Source organism: Oncorhynchus gorbuscha, linkage group LG24 (genome assembly GCF_021184085.1).
Source record: "Oncorhynchus gorbuscha isolate QuinsamMale2020 ecotype Even-year linkage group LG24, OgorEven_v1.0, whole genome shotgun sequence".
NCBI lineage: Eukaryota > Metazoa > Chordata > Actinopteri > Salmoniformes > Salmonidae > Oncorhynchus > Oncorhynchus gorbuscha.
Window position 1 is genome coordinate 42,093,858 of NC_060196.1, and position 22,689 is coordinate 42,116,546.

Genomic DNA, 22,689 nt, shown 5'->3' on the forward strand with positions numbered 1-22,689 from the left:
GGAGAGAGAGATGGATGGAGAGTCGGACCGAGGAGGAGGGAGGGATAGCGAGAGGGATGGGGAGTCGGAAACGAAAAGGAGGGAGTGAGAGATGGAGACAGCGAGGGGAAGAGGATAGAGCGAGAGAGAGAGAGAAAGAGAGAGAGCATGTGCGGAGAGGTGTGTGTGAACAACAGTGTCGCAGCAGCAGAGGCGGTACGGTTGCTGTATCTGCTCAGTAATAGTTGTTGGCTAAGTTTGAGTAGGTCTACGCTGCTGCTGTCTCCTTCTAGGTACGTCTCTCCTCTCTCTCCATCGTATCGCTCTCTCCTCATTAAAAATATCTTTAACGGTTCTTCTCGCTCTCTATGTAAATGAGATGTTGATCTCTCTTAGCTTTTCCACTCTATCCTCTGTATAATGTATTTCTGTGTTTGTGTGTTCTCTCCCTCTCTTTTCAGTGTATAGGGAGTCAGAGTTTCTGTTTTAGTTTTAGTTTACCTGGAAAACATCTGCAGACTCTCTTTAGCTGACAAACAAATAGACAGACAGAGGAGGGAAGGATGGATAGAAAGAGAAGGAATCCAGAAATAGTCTTGGGAGGGAATAAAGGGATTGAGAGATGAAGGATAGATCCTAAAAGAGAGTGAGTATTCTCCCGAGAGAGAGAGAGAACTCTCTGTTGTGGTCCACAGAGAGAGGGAATATAGGAAAAGACATGGTGGGATGACTAGAGGCTGTTTATTACTAGCCATGCAGGATGTATAGTGCAGTGGGACAAGATTAGTTAAACTACGGTCTTGATGCTGATGATGGATTCAGTCTCTTCTGCTTTGTTTTTGTTTTGAGTGTTAGGTTGCAGATTTTTCTTATCTGTCTGGAAATCACTGTACTTGTGTGTTTGTGTGCGCGTCCGTGTGTGCGTGCGTTGTAGTGCATGCTATGTGTGCTTTTCACAGTACAGAAAATGCGTCATCTCCATCTCATGGTTTGTTTTGATTATCTCCCAACCTCCTCCCTTTCCTCTCTTTCTCTACCTACCACTCACCCTCCTCCCTCTGTCTCTACCACTTCTCTCTCTGCTCCCTCCCCTTTCCCACCCTCCCACTCTCACTCTTTCGCTACCACCTCTCCCCCTCCTACCTCTCTCTCTCCCTCCACCCTATCTTTCGCTACCACCTTCCCTCTCCTTCCTCCCACCCCCTCCCTCCTCCTCTTCACTCCCTCCCCTTGTCCAGTGAGGAGGTGATCCAGCATGGCTTCACAGTCATAGTAGACATGCGAGGCAGTAAATGGGACAGTATCAAACCTCTACTGAAGATCCTCCAGGAGTCGTTCCCCTGCTGTATACACATAGCGCTCATCATCAAACCAGACAACTTCTGGCAGAAACAACGCACCAACTTCGGCAGCTCCAAGTTCGAATTTGAGGTAAAATGACTGTTTTTCTTTTTTCAATTGCAGCGATTTGGTGTGCCTCAAACTTGATTTTGAGGTTCATATAGTTTTTTTGGGGTCAGTCAAGCAATTAAAATAATTCATTGTAGTAAAGGACTTTAGTTAATCATAATTAATTTCAATTTTAGAATTAGCTCAAATTTGGCCTAATAAAAAGCAGTGCAGTGAGTTATAGGCATACTATATTTTGATATAATTAAATAAACATCAAATAATTTTTGTCAGAATGTTTTAATGACATTTTTACCATACACAACACAAAAGCCACTAACATACAGCTTGCTATTAGGCCTAATGCTCCCAATATTTTCAGGCCTACTACCTGTTATCAATGTTTTTTAGTTTAGCACTTGCATGCACACACACACACACACACACACACACACACACACACACACACACACACACACACACACACACACACACACACACACACACACACACACACACACACACACACTGTTAAAGCTTCAGGCATTCTAAATGAGCATTCTCCCTTTTTCTGATTGGGGGCTGACTATTGGTAAAAAATAACTGGCTCTATGGATACAAAGACCAAAAAGCCTGTCCAACAATGAAACCTGTCCAACAATGTTGTGAATCCCACAGAAGACAATGACAATAGATCAGCCAGGTCTCATCAGCCAGAGTTCATGTAAAATGTCAGAACTATTATCTAGCCTAGGCTACATATCCATGTTCTTCAACATGAACTAGTCTCAAGCTGCTAGTACTACAATTGGGATAATTTGCTTAAATCTTTTGACCTATGAACTACAACAAAAACAGTAGCCTAGCTAAATGGAATGTATTTCCTGTTCTGATTTAAAATCATTGTGGGAAGTTAGTTGAATCAAGAGGCATTCAGCCGTTGTAAACATTATTTGGGTTAGCTAGCTAGGTAACGCTAGCACAATGAGCAAGCTACTTCTGTACAATTTTTTGTTTTTACTGTTATCTAAAGAAACGCCTGGGAATGTGTTAATGGTTGAACTTTCCTTAAAAATGGTTGCTGAAAGCAGCGCGCATAATGGATGTTTAAGCACCACACTCGCATTTCTGTGGCCAGATGGCGTTCTTTGTTATCATTCTGAGCAGTCAGACGGCGAGCGACAATGACAAGAAGCTGCCATGTGGGGAATCATAGGTGGCTTGTTTCAGCTAGCTGTGTCTCGCTCTTGATACTTACTATGTCTTGGTTTGATGTGTTTTGCCTTATTTCATGTGAATGCTAAAATTCGCTAGCTAGCTAACCAACAACTGTACCGATGTATTTGAGAGACAAAAAGCGCAAATTGTGCAAATGTATTTATGTTTTCAGTAAGCACTTGGTGACGAATACAGCATGTTGTCAACAATCTATGCCAGCCCTGTCTGTTTTGCCCCAAAATTGCACTCGCGTCAGTTTTGTTGCTAAACAACCAATCCATCTATAGAGACAGACAGCTCATGAGAAAGAGTGCACATTGCACAGTGTGTGTGCGTTTGTTGCGCTTTAAAGGGCCAGTGTGGAAACACGTGCGCTTAAAAGGGTCTGTACACTGAAGAAATGGAGATGCGATTAACGGCATCCGAAGAAAATATGTCATTCGTGCCATAACACGTTATTAGCGTCTTATCGTTGACATACCTTTTATTGTGGCCTTTTTTGTTCTTCCAATGCATTTTAATACCAGTGCCTTAGCCCAATCAGAACAAACTCAACAGCAACATGGTATATGGTGTGTGTTAACTGTCAGATGGAAGTCTACTGCTCTGTTATGTTCTGCTGTATTACATTTTTGATTGAGAATCACAATGGGGTATTGTTAGGAGCTGCTTGTTTTGACACACACAAGCTGCCGTTTTCAGTTGTTTTTGATAGAAGTAATCAAGCCTATGTAATATTGTTGAAAATCCTGCAGAGCAAGGCAATACTTTAATAGTGTTAAATCCTGCAGAGCAAGGCAATAATGTAATAGTGTTAAATCCTGCAGAGCAAGGCAATAATGTAATAGTGTTAAATCCTGCAGAACAAGGCAATAATTTAATAGTGTTAAATCCTGCAGAACAAGGCAATAATGTAATAGTGTTAAATCCTGCAGAGCAAGGCAATAATTTAATAGTGTTAAATCCTGCAGAGCAAGGCAATAATTTAATAGTGTTAAATCCTGCAGAACAAGGCAATACTATAATAGTGTTAAATCCTGCAGAGCAAGGCAATAATTTAATAGTGTTAAATCCTGCAGAGCAAGGCAATAAGGTAATAGTGTTAAATCCTGCAGAACAAGGCAATAATTTAATAGTGTTAAATCCTGCAGAGCAAGGCAATAATTTAATAGTGTTAAATCCTGCAGAACAAGGCAATAATATAATAGTGTTAAATCCTGCAGAGCAAGGCAATAATGTAATAGTGTTAAATCCTGCAGAACAAGGCAATAATTTAATAGTGTTAAATCCTGCAGAACAAGGCAATAATGTAATAGTGTTAAATCCTGCAGAGCAAGGCAATAATTTAATAGTGTTAAATCCTGCAGAGCAAGGCAATAATTTAATAGTGTTAAATCCTGCAGAACAAGGCAATAATATAATAGTGTTAAATCCTGCAGAGCAAGGCAATAATTTAATAGTGTTAAATCCTGCAGAGCAAGGCAATAATGTAATAGTGTTAAATCCTGCAGAACAAGGCAATAATTTAATAGTGTTAAATCCTGCAGAGCAAGGCAATAATTTAATAGTGTTAAATCCTGCAGAACAAGGCAATAATATAATAGTGTTAAATCCTGCAGAGCAAGGCAATAATTTAATAGTGTTAAATCCTGCAGAGCAAGGCAATAATTTAATAGTGTTAAATCCTGCAGAGCAAGGCAATAATGTAATAGTGTTAAATCCTGCAGAGCAAGGCAATAATTTAATAGTGTTAAATCCTGCAGAGCAAGGCAATAATGTAATAGTGTTAAATCCTGCAGAGCAAGGCAATAATTTAATAGTGTTAAATCCTGCAGAACAAGGCAATAATTTAATAGTGTTAAATCCTGCAGAGCAAGGCAATAATTTAATAGTGTTAAATCCTGCAGAACAAGGCAATAATATAATAGTGTTAAATCCTGCAGAGCAAGGCAATAATTTAATAGTGTTAAATCCTGCAGAACAAGGCAATAATGTAATAGTGTTAAATCCTGCAGAGCAAGGCAATAATTTAATAGTGTTAAATCCTGCAGAACAAGGCAATAATTTAATAGTGTTAAATCCTGCAGAGCAAGGCAATAATTTAATAGTGTTAAATCCTGCAGAGCAAGGCAATAATGTAATAGTGTTAAATCCTGCAGAGCAAGGCAATAATTTAATAGTGTTAAATCCTGCAGAGCAAGGCAATAATGTAATAGTGTTAAATCCTGCAGAGCAAGGCAATAATTTAATAGTGTTAAATCCTGCAGAGCAAGGCAATAATGTAATAGTGTTAAATCCTGCAGAGCAAGGCAATAATTTAATAGTGTTAAATCCTGCAGAACAAGGCAATAATTTAATAGTGTTAAATCCTGCAGAGCAAGGCAATAATTTAATAGTGTTAAATCCTGCAGAACAAGGCAATAATATAATAGTGTTAAATCCTGCAGAGCAAGGCAATAATTTAATAGTGTTAAATCCTGCAGAACAAGGCAATAATGTAATAGTGTTAAATCCTGCAGAGCAAGGCAATAATTTAATAGTGTTAAATCCTGCAGAACAAGGCAATAATTTAATAGTGTTAAATCCTGCAGAGCAAGGCAATAATTTAATAGTGTTAAATCCTGCAGAGCAAGGCAATAATGTAATAGTGTTAAATCCTGCAGAACAAGGCAATAATGTAATAGTGTTAGATCCTGCAGAGCAAGGCAATAATTTAATAGTGTTAAATCCTGCAGAGCAAGGCAATAATGTAATGGAGTGATATGCTATTTGGTTTGATTTATATACATTTTTATTTGCTGTGTCTAATGTGATAATGCGTGGAGCTCTACTTTTTGTTGTTGTATTAAGTTAACATACACACACACAGTTGCACACCCTGTTAGAGCAGAACCACGGGTGTATTGGCTTGTTTCGATTGGTTGATGGTGTGTGAAGCCATGTCACTGTCAGCCTGTTGCCACAGGGCAAAATACACATACAGGATTAAACACCACCTGCTCTCTACCCTGCTGTGCGTGCGTGTGGGTGTGCGTGTGAGACCGTGCCTGCGTTTGTGTACGTGCATGTGTGTGTGGTTTCAGCGGCACATTTTGCTCTGTAAAATCACTTTGTCGTCCAATGCTGGGTTATGCTTTTAAAATGTGAACATTAAATATTAACATTCCATTAGGAGCTGAAACAGATGGAGTATTACTGTATAAGAGATGGAGGGAATAGAGCGAGAGATGGAGGGAATAGAGCGACAGATGGGGGAATAGAGCGAGGGATGGAGGGAATAGAGCGACAGATGGGGGATGGAGGATGGAGGGAATAGAGCGAGAGATGGAGTGAATAGAGCGAGAGATGGAGGGAATAGAGCGAGGGATGGAGGGAATAGAGCGAGGGATGGAGGGAATAGAGCGAGGGATGGAGAGAATAGAGCGAGAGATGGAGGGAATAGAGCGAGGGATGGAGGGAATAGAGCGAGAGATGGAGGGAATAGAGCGAGGGATGGAGGGAATAGAGCGAGGGATGGAGGGAATAGAGCGAGAGATGGAGTGAATAGAGCGAGAGATGGAGAGCGAGGGATAGAGCGAGAGATGGAGGGAATAGAGCGAGGATGGAGGGAATAGAGCGAGAGATGGGGGAATAGAGCGAGGGATGGAGGGAATAGAGCGAGAGATGGAGTGAATAGAGCGAGAGATGGAGGGAATAGAGCGACAGATGGGGGAATAGAGCGACAGATGGGGGGAATAGAGCGAGAGATGGGGGAATAGAGCGACAGATGGGGGGAATAGAGCGAGGGATGGAGGGAATAGAGCGAGAGATGGAGTGAATAGAGCGAGAGATGGAGGGAATAGAGCGAGGGATGGAGGGAATAGAGCGAGGGATGGGGAATAGAGCGAGGGATGGAGGGAATAGAGCGAGAGATGGGGGGATAGAGCGACAGGGGGGAATAGAGCGAGAGATGGGGGGAATAGAGCGAGAGATGGAGGGAATAGAGCGAGGGATGGAGTGAATAGAGCGAGAGATGGAGGGAATAGAGCGACAGATGGGGGAATGGATGGGGGAATAGAGCGAGAGATGGAGGGAATAGAGCGAGGGATGGAGGGAATAGAGCGAGAGATGGGGGAATAGAGCGAGGGATGGAGGGAATAGAGCGAGAGATGGAGTGAATAGAGCGAGAGATGGAGGGAATAGAGCGACAGATGGGGGAATAGAGCGACAGATGGGGGAATAGAGCGAGAGATGGGGGGGAATAGAGCGAGAGATGGAGGGAATAGAGCGAGGGATGGAGTGAATAGAGCGAGAGATGGAGGGAATAGAGCGACAGATGGGGGAATAGAGCGAGAGATGGGGGAAGCGAGAGATGGAGGGAGCGAGGGATGGAGTGAATAGAGGAGAGATGGAGGAGCGACAGATGGGGGAATGAGAGATGGGGGAATAGAGCGAGAGATGGAGGGAATAGAGCGAGGGATGGAGGGAATAGAGCGAGAGATGGGGGGAATAGAGCGAGGGATGGAGGGAATAGAGCGAGAGATGGAGTGAATAGAGCGAGAGATGGAGGGAATAGAGCGACAGATGGGGGAATAGAGCGACAGATGGGGGAATAGAGCGAGAGATGGGGGGAATAGAGCGAGAGATGGAGGGAATAGAGCGAGGGATGGAGTGAATAGAGCGAGAGATGGAGGGAATAGAGCGACAGATGGGGGAATAGAGCGAGGGATGGGGGAATAGAGCGAGGGATGGAGGGAATAGAGCGAGGGATGGAGGGAATAGAGCGAGAGATGGAGTGAATAGAGCGAGAGATGGAGGGAATAGAGCGACAGATGGGGGGAATAGAGCGACAGATGGATGAATAGAGCGAGAGGTGGAGGGAATAGAACAGATGGGGGAATAGAGCGAGGGATGGATGAATAGAGCAAGAGATGGAGGGAATAGAGCGACAGATGGGGGAATAGAGCGAGGGATGGGGGAATAGAGCGAGGGATGGGGGAATAGAGCGAGAGATGGGGGAATAGAGCGACAGATGGGGGAATAGAGCGACAGATGGGGGAATAGAGCGAGAGATGGGGGAATAGAGCGAGAGATGGAGGGAATAGAGCGAGGGATGGAGTGAATAGAGGAGAGATGGAGGGAATAGAGCGACAGATGGGGGAATAGAGCGAGGGATGGAGGGAATAGAGCGAGGGATGGAGGGAATAGAGCGAGAGATGGAGGGAATAGAGCGAGAGATGGAGGGAATAGAGCGAGGGATGGGGGAATAGAGCGAGAGATGGGGGGAATAGAGCGAGGGATGGAGGGAATAGAGCGAGAGATGGAGGGAATAGCGCGAGGGATGGGGGGAATAGAGCGAGGGATGGGGGAATAAAGCGAGAGATGGAGGGAATAGAGCGAGAGATGGGGGAATAGAGCGAGAGATGGGGGAATAGAGCCAGGGATGGAGGGAATAGAGCCAGGGATGGAGGGAATAGAGCCAGGGATGGAGGGAATAGAGCGAGATATGGAGGGAATAGAGCGAGAGATGGGGGGGAGCGAGGGATGGGGGGAATAGAGCGAGGGATGGAGGGAATAGAGCGAGAGATGGATGGAATAGAGCGAGGGATGAGGGAATAGAGCGAGGGATGGAGAGAATAGAGCGAGAGATGGAGGGAATAGAGCGAGAGATGGAGGGAATAGAGCGAGAGATGGGGGAATAGAGCGAGGGATGGGGGAATAGAGCGAGGGATGGAGGGAATAGAGCGAGAGATGGAGGGAATGAGCGACAGATGGGGGAATAGAGCGACAGATGGGGGAATAGAGCGAGAGATGGAGGGAATAGAGCGAGAGATGGGGGAATAGAGCGAGGGATGGGGGAATAGAGCGAGGGATGGAGAGAATAGAGCGAGAGATGGGGGGAATAGGGGGATGGGGGGAATAGAGCGACAGATGGGGGGAATAGAGCGAGGGATGGGGGGGAATAGAGCGAGGGATGGAGGGAATAGAGCCAGGGATGGAGGGAATAGAGCCAGGGATGGAGGGAATAGAGGAGATATGGAGGGAATAGAGCGAGAGATGGGGGGATGGATGGGGGGAATAGAGCGAGGGATGGAGGGAATAGAGCGAGAGATGGAGAGCGAGGGATGAGGGAATAGAGCGAGGGATGGAGAGAATGAGAGCGAGAGATGGAGGGAATAGAGCGAGAGATGGAGGAATAGAGCGAGAGATGGGGGGAATGGATGGGGGGAATAGAGCGAGGGATGGAGGGAGGAGAGATGGAGGGAATAGAGCGAGAGATGGGGGAATAGAGCGAGGGATGGGGGAATAGAGCGGGGATGGGGGAATAGAGCGAGGGATGGAGGGAATAGAGCGAGAGATGGGGGAATAGAGCGAGGGATGGGGGAATGAGATGGGGGAATAGAGCGAGGGATGGGGGAATAGAGCGAGGATGGGGGAATGGATGGGGGAATAGAGCGAGGGATGGAGGGAATAGAGCGAGAGATGGAGGGAATAGAGCGAGGGATGGGGGGAATAGAGCGAGGGATGGAGGGAATAGAGCGAGAGATGGAGGGAATAGAGCGAGAGATGGAGGGAATAGAGCGAGAGATGGAGGGAATAGAGCGAGAGATGGAGGGAATAGAGCGAGAGATGGAGGGAATAGAGCGAGGGATGGAGGGAATAGAGCGAGGGATGGAGGAAATAGAGCGAGAGATGGAGGGAATAGAGCGAGGGATGGAGGGAATAGAGCGAGAGATGGAGGGAATAGAGCGAGGGATGGAGGGAATGGAGGTGGAGGGAATAGAGCGAGGGGTGGGGGAATGCGAGAGATGGAATAGAGCGAGAGATGGAGGGAATAGAGCGAGGGATGGGGGAATAGAGCGAGGGATGGAGGGAATAGAGCGAGGGATGGGGGGGAATAGAGCGAGAGATGGGGGGAATAGAGCGAGGGATGGGGGAATAGAGCGAGAGATGGAGGGAATAGAGCGAGGGATGGGGGGAATAGAGCGAGGGATGGAGGGAATAGAGCGAGAGATGGAGGGAATAGAGCGAGGGATGGGGGGAATAGAGCGAGGGATGGGCTGACACGTTCTAACCTTGATTTGTTGTGATTTTCTCCTCTCTGCCTTTCTTTGGATTTAGAGGGCTATGCATCTTTCATTTGTTTCTTCCATCACTCCTCTCATTCTGACTATCATCCTGCCCACGCAAGGCTTTGTCAGGTCTCTCTCCTCCGCCCTCTCTCCTCATCCCTCTCCTCTCTCTATCCTTCAATCTGAGTGTGGGTGTTAACCTTGCTGTGTGGGTTGGTATTATCTTGGCAACATAAAGCACTTGAGAATGGAAACAATCTCTCCCATATTTCTCAATCTGTACAGACATGTCTTTACCTTTTCTGAGCAAAAAGTCATTTTAGAAATGTCTCCAAAAAACATTACATTAATCATCAGACTATCAATATGAAGAGAGAGGGAGATGAGACCTCAGAATCATTTATCTCTGTCCACTCCCCTTTTTGTCACAGCCAATCAAAACTTTGTCTGAGTGTCTGAATCACCATTAGTGTTGTGTGGGTCACTGACGGAGTGGACACGGGGTGGGCACAGGGTGGGGGCACGGGGTGGGCACAGGGTGAGGGCACGGGGTGGGCACAGGGTGGGCACGGGGTGAGGGCACGGATTGGACACGGGGTGGGCACAGGGTGGGCAAGGGGTGAGGGCACGGAGTGGGCACAGGGTGAGGGCATGGGGTGGGCACAGGGTGAGGGCACGGAGTGGGCACAGGGTGAGGGCACGGGGTGGGCACGGGGTGGGCACAGGGTGAGGGCACGGAGTGGGCGCAGGGTGAGGGCACGGGCTGGGCACAGGGTGAGGGCACGGGGTGGGCACGGGGTGAGCTTCTCCTGGTCCTGTCTACCATTGTGAACCAAAAAGCTGCGATGATTCAGTTGGAATTGATTTAAATGTTCTCTATCCCTCACTCTTGTCCCTATCTTTCCCTTCCCTCGTCATCTTTCTTCCTCATCTCTCTCTCTCTGCCCCCCACGTCTCTCCTCTCTTCCTCACCCCTCTCTCGTATTCTCTCTAGACCACCATGGTATCGTTGGAGGGTCTGTCTAAGGTGGTTGACCCCTCCCAGCTGACCGCTGACTTCGAGGGAAGTCTTGAATACAACCATGATGAGTGGATCGAGGTACATCCTGCCGATCAATGAATCAATCAATGAATCAATGGTTTGCCTTTTTTTTAGATAAGATATATATAAACTAAAATATGCGCAGACACACACACACACACACACACACACACAATGTAGCTGTCTTTGTCAGTACTACAACCAGAAGTTAATCAATACCTCAATATCTGTGTTCTTTTCCAGGTGCGGGTTGCGTTTGAGGAGTTTACGGGGCACGCGGGTCACATGTTGTCGAGGCTGGAGGAGATGCAGGAGGTGGTGGCGAGGAAAGACTTCCCCACGGACCTGGACGGGGCGCGGCGCATGATAGAGGAACACGCCACGCTGAAGAAGAAGGTCATCAAAGCTCCTATAGAGGAACTGGATACGGAGGGACAGAGGTAGGCTATGCAACACACATACACAGGCACACACACATTGACGCAGACATGCGTGCACTCACTCACTCACTCACTGACTCACTCACTCACTCACTCACTCACTCACTCACTCACTCACTCACTCACAAACAGACTGATGGTGATGCTAATTTTACTCTTCTGATGATATGTCTGTGTATGTGTATGTTGTGTGTGTCCTCTCCCAGGTTGCTGCAGCGTATCCAGAGCAGTGAGTCGTACAGGAACTCTAACGCCAGCGGTGTGTGTAACACTGACACCCAGGGGCTGGTGCCACGCGTCGCCACCCTGCTGGACAAACTCCACAGCACACGACAACACCTCCACCAGGCCTGGCACATCAGGAAACTGCAGCTGGACCAGTGTTTCCAGCTCCGCCTCTTTGAACAGGATGCTGAGAAGGTACCATGGATGGATGGATGGATGGATGGATGGATGGATGGATGGATGGATGGATGGATGGATGGATGGATGGATGAGAAAAGAAAAGTGCAACAGTTACTGGTGCTAGTATGATTTGCTGTGTGTGTGAAGGGGGGGTGAATAGTTCTAGTCTAATATACTGATAAATAGGGGATAATAGATGGATTGTTTCAGTAAAGTAGACAGATTGCAGTGTTGGACTTGTTGCTTGGACACCGTGGACAGTAGTTGGCTCTGAAAAGCCTGTTGGTTTTCTCTTTTGACACTCAGTCCATTGCTCTTCTCCCTGTGCTTTGTGCTGATATATATATATATATATATATATATATATATATATAGATGTATCACACACATACGTGCACACGTGAAAGCATAGACACTTAACACATAGAGTACACACAAAGATACACCACCAAACACAGTCTACCATCTGTAGCTGTTGGCTGCCTGCCCTATCCCATCTCTAACGTGTGTGTGTGTGTGTGTGTGTGTGCACGACTTTTACAGATGTTTGATTGGATCATGCACAACAAGGGTCTGTTCCTGGCCGGCTACACAGAGATCGGTAACAACCACCCTCACGCCATGGAGCTACAAACTCAACACAACCACTTCGCTATGAACTGCATGGTAAGAACACACAGACCGGAATCAACACACACGCACACACTGAGCAGCGGGCTGTTAGATAACTAGAAGCTGTGTCCATACTGGCTTACGTAATGGTTATCAATGACTTTAGAGGCATTCTGCAGTTTCTGCAGTACATACAGTGCATACAGAAAGTATTCAGACCCCTTATCTCTTTCAACATTTTGTTAAAATGGATTAAATTAAATAAAAATCCTCATCAATCTACACACTACCTCATAATGACAAAGCAAAAACAGCTTTTTAGAAATGTTAGCAGATGTATAAAAACAAAAAACAGATACCTTATTTACACAAGTTTTCAGACCCTTTGTTATGACACTCAAAATTGAGCTCAGGTGCATCCTGTTTTCATTGATCATCCTTAAGATGTCTCTACAACTTGATTTAAGTCTACCTGAGGTAAATTCCATTGATTGGACATGATTTAGAAAGGCACACACCTGTCTATGTAAGTTCCCACAGTTAATGGTGAATGTCAGAGAAAAAAACCAAGCCATGAGGTTGAAGGAATTGTCCGTAGAGTTCAGAGACAGGATTGTGTTGAGGCACAGATCTGGGGAACCATACCAAAAAATGGGGTACCTGCTGCATTGAAGGTCCCTAAGAACACAGTGGCATCCATCATTCTTAAATGGAAGAAGTTTGGAACCACCAAGGGCTGGCCGCCTAGCCAAACTGAGCAAACAGGGGAGGGCCTTGTTTAGGGAGGTGACCAAGAACCCGATGGTCACTCTTACAGAGCTCCAGAGTTCCTCTGTGGAGATTGGAGAACCTTCCAGAAGGACAATCTTCCAGAAGGACAACCATCTCTGCAGCCCTCCACCAATCAGTCCTTTATGGTAGAGTGGCCAGACGGGAGCCACTTCTCAGTAAAATGCACATGACAGCCCACTTGGAGTTTGCCAAATGGCACTTAAAGGACTCTCAGACCATGAAAAATAAGATTCTCTGGACTGATGAAACCAAGATTGAACTCTTTGGCCTGAATGACAAGCATCACGTCTGGAGGAAACCTGGCAACATCCCTACGGTGAAGCATGGTGGTGGCAGCATCATGCTGTGGGAATGTTTTTCTGCGGCAGGGCCTGGGAGGCTAGTCAGGATTGAGGGAAAGATAAACGGAGCAAAGTACAGAGAGATCCTTGATGAAAACCTGCTCCAGAGCCCTCAGGACCTCAGATTGGGGCGATGGTTCACCTTCCAACAGGACAACCACCCTAAACACACAGCCAAGACAAAGCAGGAGTGGCTTCGGGACAAGTCTCTTAACATCCTTGAGTGGCCCAGCCAGAGCCCGGACTGGAACCAGATTGAATATCTCTGTACAGGGCTGAAAGTATCTGTGCAGCGATGCTTCCAATCCAACCTGACAGAGCTTGAGAAGATCTACAGAGAAGAATGGGAGAAACTCCCCAAATACAGGTGTGCCAAGCTTGTAGCGACATACTCAACGACTTGAGGCTGTAATCGCTGCCAGAAGTGCTTCAACAAAGTACTAAGTAAAGGGTCTGAATACTTGTGTAAATGTAATTATTTTAGTTTTTTACATTTAATACATTTGAAAACAGTTCTAAGAACCTGTTTTTGCTTTGTCATTATATGGTATTGTGTGTAAATTAAATACATTTTAAAATAAGGCTGTAACGTAACAACATTTTCAAAAGTCTAGGGGTCTGAATACTTTCCGAAGGCACTGTACATTTTCTGACGTATAAATGAATGATAGAATGCCTTGTGGATTACCCCTTTAAAGCAGGAGATGAATCTAATGTTATTGGACACTGGCACTGACATTTAGCTCTGCACTAAAATCAATACAATCGCTCTCTCTGTCTCAGTCGCTCTCCGTCTCTCTCTCTCTTTCTCTGTCTCTTCCTCTCAATTTTCTATTTCAATTAAAGTTTGTTTTTTGGCATGGGAAACATATGTTAACATTGCCAAAGCAAACGAAGTAGATAATAAACAAATGTGAAATAAACAATACAAATGTACAGTAAACATTATGCTCACAAAAGTTCCAAAAGAATAAAGACATTTCAAATGTCATATTGTAATGATGTGCAAATAGTTAAAGTACAAAAGGGAAAATAAATCAACATAAATATAGGTTGTATTTACAATGGGGTTTGTTCTTCACTGCTTTTTCATCACGTTTTTCTTGTGGCAACAGTTCACAACTCTGTTATTGCTGCACATTGTGGTATTTCACTCAATACATATGGGAGTTTATCAAAATTGGATTTGTTTTCAAATTCTTTGTGGGTCTGTGTAATTTGAAGGGAATATGTGTCTCTAATATTGTCATACATTGGACAGGAGGTTAGGAAGTGCAGCTCAGTTTCCACCTCATTTTGTGGGCAGCGTGAACACAGCCTGTCTTCTCTTGAGAGCCAGGTCTGCATTCGGTGGCCTTTCTCAATAGCAAGGCTATGCTCACTGCGTCTACATAGTCAAAGCTTTCCTTCATTTTGGGTCAGTCACAGTGGTCAGGTATTCTGCCACTGTGTACTCTCTGTTTAGGGCCAAATAGCATTCTAGTTTGCTCAGTTCTTTTTGTAAATTCTTTCCAATGTGTCAAGTAATTCTCTTTTTGTTTTGTCTCTGTCCCCCTCTGGTGTGCACACATACCGTGATTAGTTCAGATGCTCTGAGGCTAGGTCGGTAGGGAGACCATAGGTAGTATTTACAAAGCTGGCGTCCTTCCAAACTTGCATCACTCAATCATTTTATTTATGTTCTACCTTCAGAAGAATCACTGTGATCCACTAACATAGATTGATGTCCTTTGCCTGTGAGCTACGTTTTGTTTTGTGTGGACAAAGTGCTGACTCCATTTCTTTTGTTTTTGGCTTGTTATGAAATATCTGTATATTTATTTGTCTGTTATCTGAATAGCAAAATAAGCCAAATCAATCTCTTTCCCTCTCTCCCCCTTCCCCACCCCCTCCCTCTCTCCCTCTCTCCCCCTTCCCCACCCCCTCCCTCCTTCCCTCCCTCTCTTTCTCTCTCTCCCCCTCTCTCTCCCTCCCTCCCTCCCTCCCCTTCCACACCCCATCCCCCTCTCTCTCTCCCTCCCCATTCCCCCTCTCTCTCCCTCCCCATTCCCCCTCTCTCTTTTCCCCACCCTATACCACTCTCTCGCACTCCCACCCCCGTTCCCCTCTCTCTCTACCCCTTCTCCACCCTGTTCCCCTCTCTCTCTACCCCTTCTCCACCCTGTCACTCTTTCTCCCCCGTCCCTCTCTCTCTTTGTCTCTCTCTCTCTCACCCTGTCCTGTCCCCCTCTCTCCCTCACCCTGTCCCCCTCTCTCCTGAATGGCTCTTTTCTGGATTTTGATAATTAGCGTGTATCGGCCTAATTTTCTATGCATGCATTATATGGTGTTTTACACTGTACACAGAGGATATTTTTGCAGAATTATACATGCAGAGTCTCAATTTGGTGTTTTTCCCATTTTGTGAAGTATTTTTTGCCAGAAATTCCTACAAATAAACTTAAGGCACACCTGTTAATTAAAAAGCATTCCAGGTGACTACCTCGTGAAGCTGGTTGAGAGAATGCCAAGCGTGTGCAAAGCTGTCATCTAGGCAAAAGGTGGCTATTTGAAGAATCTTAAATAGAAAAAATATTTTGATTTGTTTAACACATTTTGGTTACTACATGATTCCATTTGTGTTATTACATAGTTTTGATGTCTTTAATATTATTATACAATGTTGAAAATAGCAAAAAATAAAGAAAAACCCTTGAATGAGTAGATGTTCTAAAACATTTGACCGGTAGTGTATATGTTGAAAAGGGTGGGGCTTAAGCTGCATCCCTGTCTCACCCCACAGCCCTGTGGAAAGGAATGTGTGTGTTTTTTGTTGTTTGTGTACATGGATTTAATAATGTTGTATGTTTTTCCCCCAACCTCACTTTCCATCAATTTGTATAGCAGACCTTTATGCCAAAGCATGAGAAGACTTTGCCTTTGTTTTGGTATGTTTGTTTGTCAATTAGGGTTTGCAGGGTGAATACGTGGTCTGTCGTATTTGCTAAAAAGCCAATTTGACATTTGCTCAGTACATTGTTTTCACTGAGGAAATGTAAGAGTCTGCTGTTAATGATAATGCAGAGGATTTTCCCAAGGTTGCTGTTGACGCATATCCTACTGTAGTTATTGGGGTCAAATTTGTCTCCACTTTTGTGGATTGGGATGATCAGTCCTTGGTTCAAAATATTTGGGAAGATGCCAGAGCTAAGAATGATGTTAAAGAGTTTAAGTATAGCCAATTGAAATTTGTGGTCTGTATATTTGATCATTTCATTGAGGATACCATCAACACCACAGGCCTTTTTGGGTTGGAGGGTTTGCATTTTGTGTTGTAGTTCATTCAATGTAATTGGAAAATCCAGTGGGTTCTGGTAGTCTTTAATAGTTGATTCTAAGATTTGTAATTGATCATGTATATGTGTTTGCTGTTTGTTCCTTGTTATAGAGCCAAAAAGATTGGAGAAGTGGTTTATCCATACATCTCTGTTTTGGACAGATAACTCTTCATGTTGTTGTTTGCTTAGTGTTTTCCGATTTTCCCAGAAGTGGTTGGAGTCTATGGGTTCTTCAATTACATTGAGCTGATTTCTGACGTGCTGTTCCTTCTTTTTCTGTAGTGTCTTTCTGCATTGTTTTAGTGATTCTCTCTCTCCTCCATCCTCTCCAGAACGTGTATGTGAACATCAACAGGATAATGTCCGTGGGTAACAGGCTGTTGGAGTCTGGTCACTATGCCTCGGTGCAGATTAAACAGATCTCAGGTCAGCTGGAAGCGGAGTGGAAAGCCTTCGCTGCTGCCCTGGACGAACGCAGCACACTGCTGGAGATGTCTGCCGCCTTCCACCAGAAATGTGACCAGGTGGGTGGTGGTGGTACACACACTAGCGGTGTGAACATGCTGTATACGCGTATGCAGGGACACACATATCCAGGCAAACACACACATAGATAATTGATTTGTTTGTTTAATTCCAAATACAGAATCTGGGCGGTTATCTTTCCCAATAGGAATATTCCATCTGATTATGTTCCTGTTCCACCGTTAAAGAAAGATAAAACAGTGTGTTTTCCAAGGAATTGAACCATTTCCCATAGATACTACTTCACAAAGCCTCTCTCTCCTCTCTTTGTTCTGATTGCTCGAGGGCAGGCACATGGAGAATGCATGCACACATCTCCGTGTGTGTGATCAGTGTATGATGTGGTCGTACAGTGAGACGAACATTTGATTCGAATCCTACTGTCTGTTTAATATTCCCACGAGGCGTCTTTTTAAAACATTTTCTCTGCCATGTCTTCCTCTGTTGTCCCATAAGGATTGGAACAATTTGCAGAGATCTAACCTAGCCATGTGAAATCCAGGTCATCATGGTAGAATAATTCAGTGAATCTCTGAATAATACAGAATAGAACAATAGTATATACCTTTTGTTGTGTGTGTGTGTATAATATGCGTGTGTTTTAAGTTGTTTGCCGTGTATAAATTGTGTGTTTATATAATGTGTGGCACCTTAATTAGGGAGGACAGGCTCATATTAATGGAATCCACATTCACTCCATTCCAGCCATTATTTCGAGGCGCCCTCCTGTGATGTATGATGTGTGTCGTCTCTCTATACAGTACACGAGTAATGTGGACTTGTGGTGTAAAGCGTGTGTGTAATGTGTTCCTGTCTCTACAGTACACGAGTAATGTGGACTCGTGGTGTAAAGCGTGTGTGTAATGTGTTCCTGTCTCTACAGTACACGAGTAATGTGGACTCGTGGTGTAAAGCGTGTGTGTAATGTGTGCGTGTTCCTGTCTCTACAGTACATGGGTAATGTGGACTCGTGGTGTAAAGCGTGTGTGTAATGTGTTCCTGTCTCTACAGTACACGAGTAATGTGGACTCGTGGTGTAAAGCGTGTGTGTAATGTGTTCCTGTCTCTACAGTACACGAGTAATGTGGACTCGTGGTGTAAAGCGTGTGTGTAATGTGTGCGTGTTCCTGTCTCTACAGTACATGGGTAATGTGGACTCGTGGTGTAAAGCGTGTGTGTAATGTGTGCGTGTTCCTGTCTCTACAGTACATGAGTAATGTGGACTCGTGGTGTAAAGCGTGTGTGTAATGTGTTTGTGTTCCTGTCTCTACAGTACATGGGTAATGTGGACTCGTGGTGTAAAGCGTGTGTGTAATGTGTTCCTGTCTCTACAGTACATGAGTAATGTGGACTCGTGGTGTAAAGCGTGTGTGTAATGTGTTTGTGTTCCTGTCTCTACAATACATGGGTAATGTGGACTCGTGGTGTAAAGCATGTGTGTAATGTGTTTGTGTTCCTGTCTCTACAGTACATGGGTAATGTGGACTCGTGGTGTAAAGCGTGTGTGTAATGTGTTTGTGTTCCTGTCTCTACAGTACATGGGTAATGTGGACTCGTGGTGTAAAGCGTGTGGAGAGGTGGATCTACCCTCGGAGCTCCAGGACCTAGAGGATGCTATCCACCACCACCAGGGCCTCTACGAACACATCACTGCTGCCTACTCAGAGGTAAACGGCACTGCTGCATACCCAGAGGTAACATACCTGTGTGTGGGTGTGTGTGAGGTGTCACCAGCAAGTTCTATAGTGTGTGTATGTGATCACGCCTTCCTCCCTCCCCCTCCCCCAGGTCAGCCAAGACGGTAAGGCCTTATTGGATAAGCTCCAGCGCCCTCTGACCCCGGGGGGAGCTGATTCACTGACAGCCTCGGCCAACTACAGCAAGGCGGTGCACCACGTGCTGGATGTGATACACGAGGTGCTGCACCACCAGAGACAACTGGAGAATATCTGGCAACACCGCAAAGTCCGCCTGCACCAGAGGCTCCAGCTGTGTGTGTTCCAGCAAGACGTACAGCAGGTGTGGACGAGTTCTGTGCCTGTGTGGCTCAGTTGGCGTTGCTAGAGCCAAGCTCTTCCCAAGGTTGTTGGTTCAATGCCCGCAGGGATCACATACAGTGCCTTCAGAAAGGTTTCATACCCCTTGACTTATTCCACATTTTGTTGTGTTACAGCCTGAATTCAAAATATAAAAACATCTCACCCGTCTACACACAATACCACATAATGATGAAGTGAAAGGCCGTTTTTAGAAATGTTTGCAAATGTATTGAACATTAAACACAGAAATATTTAATTTACGTAACTATTCACACCCCTGAGTCAATACTTTGTAGAAGCACCTTTGGCAGCGATTACAGACACTCAGGAACATTCAATGTCATCTTGGTAAGCAACTCCAGTGTATATTTGGCCTTGTGTTTAGGTTGTTGTCCTGCTGAAAGGTGAGTTTGTCTCCCAGTGTATGTTAAAAAGCCGACTGAACCAGGTTTTCCTCTAGGACTTTGCTTGTGCTTCGTGCTGTTCCGTTTCTTTTTATCTTAAACTCCCTGGTCCTTGCCGATGACAAGCATAACCATAACATGATGCAGTCACCACCATGCTTGAAAATATGAAGAGTGGTACTCAGTGATGTGTTGTGTTGGATTCACACCAAACATAACACTTTGTATTCAGTACATAAAGTACATTTCTTTGCCACATTTTTTGCAGTTTTACTTAAGTGTCGTATTGCAAAGAGAATGCATGTTTTGAATTATTTTTATTCTCTACAAGCATCCTTATTTTCACTCTGTCATTTAGGTTAGTATTGTGGAGTAACTAATCATCCTCAGTTTTCTCCTATCACAGCCATTAAACTCTGTAACTGTTTTTAAGTCACCATTGGCCTCATGGTGAAATCCCTGAACTGTTTCCTTCCTCTCTGGCAACTGAGTTTGGAAGGACGCTTGTATCTTTGAAGTGTAATCAATAACTTCACCATGTTCAAAAGATATACAGTGCCTTGCGAAAGTATTCGGCCCCCTTGAACTTTGCGACCTTTTGCCACATTTCAGGCTTCAAACATAAAGATATAAAACTGTATTTTTTTGTGAAGAATCAACAACAAGTGGGACACAATCATGAAGTGGAACGACATTTATTGGATATTTCAAACTTTTTACCAAATCAAAAACTGAAAAATTGGGCGTGCAAAATGATTCAGTCCCCTTAAGTTAATACTTTGCAGCGCCACCTTTTGCTGCGATTACAGCTGTAAGTCGCTTGGGGTATGTCTCTATCAGTTTTGCACATCGAGAGACTGACATTTTTTCCCATTCCTCCTTGCAAAACAGCTCGAGCTCAGTGAGGTTGGATGGAGAGCATTTGTGAACAGCAGTTTTCAGTTCTTTCCACAGAATCTCGATTGGATTCAGGTCTGGACTTTGACTTGGCCATTCTAACACCTGGATATGTTTATTTTTGAACCATTCCATTGTAGATTTTGCTTTATGTTTTGGATCATTGTCTTGTTGGAAGACAAATCTCCGTCCCAGTCTCAGGTCTTTTGCAGACTCCATCAGGTTTTCTTCCAGAATGGTCCTGTATTTGGCTCCATCCATCTTCCCATCAATTTTAACCATCTTCCCTGTCCCTGCTGAAGAAAAGCAGGCCCAAACCATGATGCTGCCACCACCATGTTTGACAGTGGGGATGGAGTGTTCAGGGTGATGAGCTGTGTTGCTTTTACGCCAAACATAACGTTTTGCATTGTTGCCAAAAAGTTCAATTTTGGTTTCATCTGACCAGAGCACCTTCTTCCACATGTTTGGTGTGTCTCCCAGGTGGCTTGTGGCAAACTTTAAACAACACTTTTTATGGATATCTTTAAGAAATGGCTTTCTTCTTGCCACTCTTCCATAAAGGCCAGATTTGTGCAATATACGACTGATTGTTGCCCTATGAACAGAGTCTCCCACCTCAGGTGTAGATCTCTGCAGTTCATCCAGAGTGATCATGGGCCTCTTGGCTGCATCTCTGATCAGTCTTCTCCTTGTATGAGCTGAAAGTTTAGAGGGACGGCCAGGTCTTGGTAGATTTGCAGTGGTCTGATACTCCTTCCATTTCAATATTATCGCTTGCACAGTGCTCCTTGGGATGTTTAAAGCTTGGGAAATCTTTTTGTATCCAAATCCGGCTTTAAACTTCACAACAGTATCTCGGACCTGCCTGGTGTGTTCCTTGTTCTTCATGATGCTCTCTGCGCTTTTAACGGACCTCTGAGACTATCACAGTGCAGGTGCATTTATACGGAGACTTGATTACACACAGGTGGATTGTATTTATCATTATTAGTCATTTAGGTCAACATTGGATCATTCAGAGATCCTCACTGACCTTCTGGAGAGAGTTTGTTGCACTGAAAGTAAAGGGGCTGAATAATTTTGCACGCCCAATTTTTCAGTTTTTGATTTGGTAAAAAAGTTTGAAATATCCAATAAATGTCGTTCCACTTCATGATTGAGTCCCACTTGTTGTTGATTCTTCACAAAAAAATACAGTTTTATATCTTTATGTTTGAAGCCTGAAATGTGGCAAAAGGTCGCAAAGTTCAAGGGGGCGAATACTTTCGCAAGGCACTGTATATACGTATATATGTATATGTATATATGTGTGTGTGTATATATATACATATATATGTATTTATTTATACATTAATGTATGTAATGTCTGCTTTTTTTGTTTTACCCATCTACCAATAGGTTCTCTCCCTGGTATTTGTGTTTGAATCTGTGTTTGAAATTCACTACTTGACTGAGGGACCTTACAATTATCTGTATGTTTGGGGTACAGAGATGAGATAGTCATTCAAAAGTCACGTCAAACACTATTATTTTACAAGTATTGAGTCCATGCAACTTATTTTATGACTTGTTAAGCACATTTTTACTCGTTCATTTATTTAGGATTGCCATAAGAAAGGGGTTGAATACTTAATGACTCAAGACATTTCAGATTTTCATTTTTAATTAATTAGTAAAATAACTGAAAAACATCATTCTAATTTGATATTACAGGATATTGTGTTTGTTGGCCAGTGATTTAAAAAAAATCTAAATAAGTAACACAACAAAATGTGGACAAAGTCAAGGGGTGTGAATACTTTCTGAAGGCAACGTACATGATACATATACTGGAAATGTATGGATACACTCACTAGTCTCACCCCCGTAGCCAAGGTAACTGTTGCCATGGTGACGTTGCTGGCCAGTATTCAGATGAGTTGTATTCTGCCAAGTGGTAAAGGTAGAGAGAGAGGGATATAGAATGATCTGAGGAGGGAGAGAGCAGGACAGGGAAGGTGTGAAGAGGGAGAAAGAAAAGAGGGTGGGACGGGAGGGTTTCGTTTAGAAATGTTTTGGAATACATCATTTGTCAACATAGATTTTCCGTAGCAGGTATAGGAGAGCTTACCCAGCAGGTTAGGAGAATTAACATAGCAGGTCAGGAAAAGGGTTAGGGTTAGCTAAAATGCAAAAAAATGCAACTTGACTTCAATTTGACAAAATCTGTATCTACAGTACTAGACAGGAGGGAA

At 44.4% G+C, this 22,689-nt stretch overlaps 1 protein-coding gene across 7 annotated transcripts in view; it reads left to right on the plus strand.

Annotated features, from left to right (window-relative positions):
• Positions 1-22,689, plus strand: part of LOC124012037 (triple functional domain protein) — a 128,663-nt gene that overhangs the window by 50,124 nt on the left and 55,850 nt on the right. For 4 of the 7 annotated variants that reach the window (XM_046325388.1, XM_046325389.1, XM_046325392.1 and 1 more), the window contains exons 5-12: positions 1,218-1,410; positions 10,633-10,737; positions 10,924-11,120; positions 11,327-11,540; positions 12,069-12,191; positions 16,920-17,111; positions 18,648-18,806; positions 18,901-19,131. In XM_046325388.1, coding sequence (XP_046181344.1) covers positions 1,218-1,410; positions 10,633-10,737; positions 10,924-11,120; positions 11,327-11,540; positions 12,069-12,191; positions 16,920-17,111; positions 18,648-18,806; positions 18,901-19,131 — 1,414 coding nt within the window. Of the gene's footprint in view, positions 1-118; positions 273-1,217; positions 1,411-10,632; positions 10,738-10,923; positions 11,121-11,326; positions 11,541-12,068; positions 12,192-16,919; positions 17,112-18,647; positions 18,807-18,900; positions 19,132-22,689 lie in introns of those variants that run through there. The other 3 variants (XM_046325391.1, XM_046325394.1, XM_046325395.1) reach the window with 2 other exon arrangements.